Here is a 7,520-nt window from a genome sequence, read left to right as displayed (position 1 = left end):
ATGTTCTGACCCCGTTCCACATGATCCCCATACTCTGTCATGTTCTAACCCTGTTCCACATGATCCCCATACTCTGTCATGTTCTGACCCTGTTCCACATGATCCCCATACTCTGTCATGTTCTGACGCAGTTCCACATGATCCCCATACTCTGTCATGTTCTGACCCCGTTCCACATGATCCCCATACTCTGTCATGTTCTAACCCTGTTCCACATGATCCCCATACTCTGTCATGTTCTAACCCTGTTCCACATGATCCCCATACTCTGTCATGTTCTGACCCTGTTCCACATGATCCCCATACTCTGTCATGTTCTGACGCAGTTCCACATGATCCCTGCAACATGTCTTAGTGTGACTGGTTTAGGTTTAAGACCAGTTTACCACATTTTCATTTTGATTGGGACCATAGCCATCTCTTGTGTCTTTAGTTATTACTATATACAATACATCTGTTACTGTTCTACTGACAGAGTATTCACTGCCCTGGAAATGATATACAGTGGGGCAAAAAAGTATTTAGTCAGCCACCAATTGTGCAAGTTCTCCCACTTGAAAATTACAGGCCTCTTTCATCTTTTTATCATAGGTACACTTCAACTATGACAGACAAAATGAGAAAAACAAATCCAGAAAATCACATTGTAGGATTTTTTTATGAATTTATTAGCAAATTATGGTGGAAAATAAGTATTTGGTCACCTACAAACAAGCAAGATTTCTGGCTCTCAGAGACCTATTAATTCTTCTTTAAGAGGCTCCTCTGTCCTCCACTCGTTACCTGTATTAATGGCACCTGTTTGAACTTGTTATCAGTATTAAAGACACTTGTCCACAACCTCAAACAGTCACACTCCAAACTCCACTATGGCCAAGACCAAAGAGCTGTCAAAGGACACCAGAAACAAAATTGTAGACCTGCACCAGGCTGGGAAGACTGAATCTGCAATAGGTAAGCAGCTTGGTTTGAAGAAATTAACTGTGGGAGCAATTATTAGGGAATGGAAGACATACAAGACCACTGATAATCTCCCTCGATCTGGGGCTCCACGCAAGATCTCACCCCGTTGGGTTAAAAGGATCACAAGAACGGTGAGCAAAAATCCCAGAACCATGCGGGGGGACCTAGTGAATGACCTGCAGAGAGCTGGGACCAAAGTAACAAAGCCTACCATCAGTAACACACTACGCCGCCAGGGACTCAAATCCTGCAGTGCCAGACGTGTCCTCCTGCTTAAGCCAGTACATGTCCAGGCCCGTCTGAAGTTTGCTAGAGAACATTTGGATGATCCAGAAGAAGATTGAGAGAATGTCATGATCAGATGAAACCAAAATATTACTTTTTGTTAACTCATCTCGTTGTGTTTGGAGGACAATGAATGCTGAGTTGCATCCAAAGAACACCATACCTACTGTGAAGCATGGGGGAGGAAACATCATGCTTTGGGGCTGTTTTTCTGCAAAGGGACCAGGACGACTGATCCGTGTAAAGGAAAGAATGAATGGGGCCATGTATTGTGAGATTTTGAGTGAAAACCTCCTTCCATCAACAAGGGCATTGAAGGTGAAACGTGGCTGGGTCTTTCAGCATGACAATGATCCCAAACACCCCGCATGGGCAACGAAGGAGTGGCTTCGTAAAAAGTATTTCAAGGGCCTGGAGTGGCCTAGCCAGTCTCCAGATCTCAACCCCATAGAAAATCTTTGGAGGGAGTTGAAAGTCCGTGTTGCCCAGCAACAGCCCCAAAACATCACTGCTCTAGAGGAGATCTGCATGGAGGAATGGGCCAAAATACCAGCAACAGTGTGCAAAAACCTTGTGAAAACTTACAGAAAACGTTTGACCTCTGTCATTGCCAACAAAGGGTATATAACAAAGTATTGAGATAAACTTTTGTTATTGACCAAATACTTATTTTCCAACATAATTTGCAAATTCATTAGAAATCCTACAATGGGATTTTCTGGATATTTTTTTTCTCATTTTGTCTGTCATAGTTGAAGTGTATCTATGATGAAAATTACAGGCCTCTCTCATCTATTTAAGTGGGAGAACTTGCACAATTGGTGGCTGACTAAATACGTTTTTGCCCCACTGTAGTTCCTGTTGTGAGTAATGGATATGGATGAGATACTGTTCCATCAATACAGTGCTTGTTTGGCATCTTTGTGCTAGGTTACTGTATAGTCGTGTCCAAAAGTTTTGAGAATGACACAAATATACATTTTCACAAAGTCTGCTGCCTCAGTTTGTATGATGGCAATTTGCATATACTCCAGAATGTTTTGAAGAGTGATCAGCTGAATTGCAATTAATTGCGAAGTAACTATTTGCCATGCAAATGAACTGAGTCCCCCAAAAACATTTCCACTACATTTCAGCCCTGCCACAAAAGGACCAGTTGACATCATGTCAGTGATTCTCTCGTTAACACAGGTGTGAGTGTTGACGAGGACAAGGCTAGAGATCACTCTGTCATGCTGATTAACAGACTAGAAGCTTCAAAAGGGGGGTGGTGCTTGGAATCATTGTTCTTCCTCTGTCAACCATGGTTACCTGCAAAGAAACACGTGCCGTCATTGCTTTGCACAAAAAGGGCTTCACATGCAAGGATATTGCTGCCAGTTCAATTGCACCTAAAACAACCATTTATCGGATCATCAAGAACTTCAAGGGGAGCAGTTAAATTGTTGTGAAGAAGGCTTCAGGGCACCGAAGAAAGTCCAGTAAACACCAGGACCGTCTCCTAAAGTTGATTCAGCTGCGGGATCTGGGCACCACCAGTACAGAGCTTGCTCAGGAATGGCAGCAGGCAGGTGTGAGTGCATCTGCATGCAAAGTGAGGCGAAGACTTTTGGAGGATGGCCTGGTGTCAAGAAGGGCAGCAAAGAAACCACTTCTCTCCAGGAAAAACATCAGGGACAGACTGATATCCTACAAAAGGTACAGGGATTGGACTGCTGAAGACTGGGGTAAAGTCATTTTCTCTGATGAATCCCCTTTCCGATTGTTTGGGGCATCCAGAAAAAAGCTTGTCCGGAGAAGACAAGGTGAGGGCTACCATCAGTCCTGAGTCATGCCAACAGTAAAGCATCCTGAGACCATTCATGTGTGGGGTTGCTTCTCAGCCAAGGGAGTGGGCTCACTCACAATTTTGCTTAAGAACACATCCATGAATAAAGAATGGTACCAACACATCCTCCGAGAGCAACTTCTCCCAACCATCCGGAACAGTTTGGTGACGAACAGTGCCTTTTCCAGCATGATGGAGTACCTTGCCATAAGGCAAAAGTGATAACTAAGTGGCTCGGGGAACAAAACAATGATATTTTGGGTCCATAGCCAGGAAACTCCCCAGAACTTAATCCCATTGAGAACGTGTGGTCAATCCTCAAGAGCACAAACAAAAACCCACAAATTCTGACTAACTCCAAGCATTGATTATGCAAGAATGGGCTGCCATCAGTCAGGATGTGGCCCAGAAGTTAATTGACAGCATGCCAGGGCGGATTGCAGAGGTCTTGAAAAAGAAGGGTCAACACTGCAAATATTGACTCTTTGCATCAACTTCATGTAATTGTCAATAAAAGCCTTTAACACTTATGAAATACTTGTAATTATATTTCAGTATTCCATAGTAACATCTGACAAAAAATATCTAAAGACAATGAAGCAGCAAACTTTGTGGAAATTAATATTTGTGACATTCTCAACTTTTGGCCACGACCATGTCTGTGTTGAAAGTATCTGTTCTGGTGTACTCTGTACAATCTGTTTACAGCTCAAATGATCTTGCTTACATGCTTCAACGTCTTCATAATATCAGTAGTAGTATAAGGCAGATGGGGAAAAAACATCATGCTATCAGTACCGTAAGGTAAACCAACAACACATTATGTAAGCCCCGTGACATGACACTAATGAGCCATTTCACAAGTCTTCCTTAGCATCTCTGTGTTCTTCACACGTGATTAAATAGAGCACCTTGCCGCTCGTAACATTGACTCCACCGAGAGAGACCCACCCAGTTGTCCGGTTTAAACCCCTCTTCAACAGCAGTACCAGTTCTAGAACATGTGCAAAGGGTGCTAGAATGGCCACGATGGTGTGAAGTGAGTGGGTATGTGTATTCTCTTAACTCAACCCTTATACTCTCACTCTCTCTCTCCCCTTGTCTGTTTGTTTCCATGTCTCTAAACCTGTTGAGAAGCTGTCTCCATCTCTTTCTCTCTACCTCCATCAGTCCATTTCTGGGTCACTGTCATTCTGTCCTTCTCTGAAAATACCTTGGCCCAATAGACTAAGACATCACATCATTGTATCTGTCCCATTATGGCGTTTGTGAGAGCATGGGCAGTGCCATTGAGGCCATCTCCATTTTGAAGTAGTCAGTTTTCTTCTACTACTTCCATGAGTTGGCAAACAAACTGAAGGGGTACACACTGCCACCTAGTGTGTTTTAGTTTGAACAGGTAAAAAGCCAAGGTATAGATCACATAAATATGGTCTTCCATGTCAAAATTACAGGACCTGTATGTTAAATCCATTTGTTTGGGGCACTAGAGTCCTCTATCGCTACGCTCGGACCACCCCGATGGCCCTGTGACACACTGACCCGTACTGTTAAATGCAGCCAGGAGGTTATGTAACACAACTATGTGTAGAAGGGTGTCACATCTAAGACAGAGGTGGGAAGTAGCATGGCAGCTTTGTGTGAAAGTACAGTGTGTGTGTGTGTGTGTGTGTGTCATGGCATTCCTGTATGTCTGTATGGGGCACAGGTCTGGCTCCAATAACCACACATGACTAGTATAACTCATGACTCTCTGAAGTTATTGGAACTTAGGTGAAGTCATGCATTCATGACTTTGTCCTTGAACAGAAAATACATGCTGTTATGATGATTATATGATGCTATGGGGAATAGTAAATTACAAGAATGTTTGACTAGCCAAAAATCAAACCATATTATACATTAAAAGGACAGGGAGTTTATTTGGGAATTTTAATTACATTTGATTTTACAGAGCACGGCATTGTTAGACATACAACATGAACATATCTACGTCTTCATTGAGTGTAAACAGTCCAAATAACACGCATAACACTTTGTCTGACTTGTAACATTGTGTTTAATAACACTGTGCCTGAAGGTCACAAATTCACATTTTGTAGAAATGTTTCATGAGGAAGACCGAAAGGAGAGCTTAAAGTGCTAAGAGGTAAGACCAGCAGACTCCTCGCGTCCTCTCTCCATCTCAAAACCCATTAGATTTGAAAGCTTGAGGTCCCTCCCCTCCGGCCTTCTCCTCCAATGGGTTTTGAGAAGGAGACGAGGAGAGGGAACATGAGGAGTATGCAATTGAGATCTTCCCATTGACCTTATTTTCCTCCGTTTCAACATGTTTATTTTGAGGGGTGGAGGAGGAGACAGAGGAGATATAGGCCCTTGGGGGAGACCCCAGAGCACCCAACAGACCTTGTGGTTCCTGGAAGTGATACAATATCCCAACAGGAGGTAATTTCACTTGTCAGGGTGAGTACCCACAATGTAGGGCTTCCTTCGCCAACCTATTTCTCTCTGGTGTTACGACAATGATCTCTACAGATATTTTACTAAATTATTAAAGACTTATTAGAGAGGTTTCTTTCTATCTCTTAAATCTCATTGGACTCATTCATTAATCGATGTATTCAATCATCTCAGTCCAGCTCTGGTAGAGCTGGAAGGGGTCAGAAACGAACCAAGAGAAGGACGAAGGTGCAGTACTCTGATTCGCAGTCCATTTGTGAGGTAGAAGGGCGGGAGAATAGCTCAATCTCAAGTGCTTGAAAATCCCTGTTTCCTCCCGTTCACTGTCACTTCATCGTCAAAGACTTGACCGGTGAAAACAATATGGTGGAAGCTCATCATTACTTGGACTGGATTTCACCTGGCCAGTTCTGCCAGATCAGTGCAGTGAAAGAGAGGAAGCGAGTAGAAGACTGATCTTTCAGAAAATTGAGAAGGAGCCCATTGTGTGGGCTCAGCAGGGAGGGGTAGCGTCCACGTCCCCTCCGAACATGTCCTGTGAGGCATAGGTGATGTAAAGAAAGCCATCCGGGTCGCTGTACTGGGAGTAGACGTCTCCCATACTGGACGACATGCAGGACATGCTCCTCTCTGACACCAACAGGTACAGAGCCTGGGTGGACTCCAAGTCAATCTTACTCCTGAGGAGAGGTAGAGGATAGGAAGAGAGGTTATCACATGGGTCCCGTGAAGACATGGTCAATACCATATGCAAACACACGCACACTAAACACACAGACTGTCAGAAAATCTACTTAGATTTTATCATAATACAAATCCTTTTTCACACACCCTCAACCAGTGCTCACCTGAGTAGACAGAGGAACTGACCCAAGGTCAGCTCGAATGGAACCAGGAATTTGGTCTTGTCCAATAGGGGAAGGGTTTTCTCACGGAGGTAACGCTCTACGATCACCTTCACAGTTAGAAAACACAGATAGACAACTGTTAGCATTCCTTGCATTTGATTGGAGGCAATCATTTACCAAAATGCAAAATTACTCACGGGTAACTTGTTTGGGAATTTGGTACGAATACTGCACACTTCATGTTGTCTTGTTGCTAGAAAAAGCATAACAGAAGAACATTACCACTTCATTATAGACCACCAGAAGTTATAATATAGGGTGTAGAATGAACTAAAACACCAGGTGAGTCGACTAAAATGTATCATGCACTCTTCAATGATAGGCTATGATCATCTTAATCACCATAATTATAATTGATCAAGACTAGAGCTATCATAAAGAACGTTTTATTCTGTAGTCAATCGACTAGAATAGAAGCACCAACCAAGGCATTTTCTTTGCTTGAAAGACATCAGCTCCATAGATTTCTCGAAGGGAGGCATTTTTCTTCTTGGGGTGGTGTTGCTTCTTGCTGTGGCTGCTGGCTGCTTGTGCCGGCGGTGGTCCTTGACCCAGGCTGACGGTAGTAGTCCCCTCAGGTGGAAGTTTGCACAAACCCCAACACTTCACTGTTCACCGCTGGCTTTTATAGGTAGGCGGGCTGCCCTGGGAGGGGTCGGTACGTGGCTGAGCTATGGGAATGCTTACATGAACAAAGCTTGGACCCACTCCTCGTACTAATGATATGTTGTGTATTCGTCCTGGCCTCATGATTGGTTCAGATCCACTTCACACAGACTGGTTATCTCAGACCACTTACAGCATATCTCAGACGTTGGTGTCACGAGGGCTCACATACTCACTGTTGAACAATAACAAACAACTCCAGAGGATGTAAACCTCAAACTGTAGCCAATAGTTTTGATATTTGATTATTTTGTGGTTTTGAAAGGAATAATTAAATGTTATACTATCTACTTAGTCATAAACAATCAATATGTGATATATTCATGTCTGTATTACTCACTGTACATTTGAAAACTAAGATACATGGGGGCCTCAATCTGGAATGATGGATGTCTGTGTGTGAATAATTT

The 7,520-nt window shown here is 43.2% G+C and overlaps 1 protein-coding gene across 1 annotated transcript; it reads right to left on the bottom strand.

Moving 5' to 3' along the window:
• Positions 1-5,688: 5,688 nt before the first annotated feature.
• On the bottom strand, positions 5,689-7,155 carry map1lc3cl (microtubule-associated protein 1 light chain 3 gamma, like). Its single transcript, XM_064955761.1, has 4 exons — positions 6,869-7,155; positions 6,582-6,637; positions 6,385-6,491; positions 5,689-6,216 (listed from the first exon to the last, which is right to left on the bottom strand). The coding sequence occupies exons 1-4, from the start codon at positions 6,924-6,926 to the stop codon at positions 6,030-6,032; spliced, it is 408 nt and encodes a 135-aa protein (XP_064811833.1). The 5' UTR covers positions 6,927-7,155; the 3' UTR covers positions 5,689-6,029.
• Positions 7,156-7,520: the final 365 nt, after the last annotated feature.

This window comes from Oncorhynchus masou, chromosome 32 (genome assembly GCF_036934945.1).
Source record: "Oncorhynchus masou masou isolate Uvic2021 chromosome 32, UVic_Omas_1.1, whole genome shotgun sequence".
Lineage (NCBI taxonomy): Eukaryota > Metazoa > Chordata > Actinopteri > Salmoniformes > Salmonidae > Oncorhynchus > Oncorhynchus masou.
This window is presented reverse-complemented; position numbering and strand designations above follow the sequence as displayed.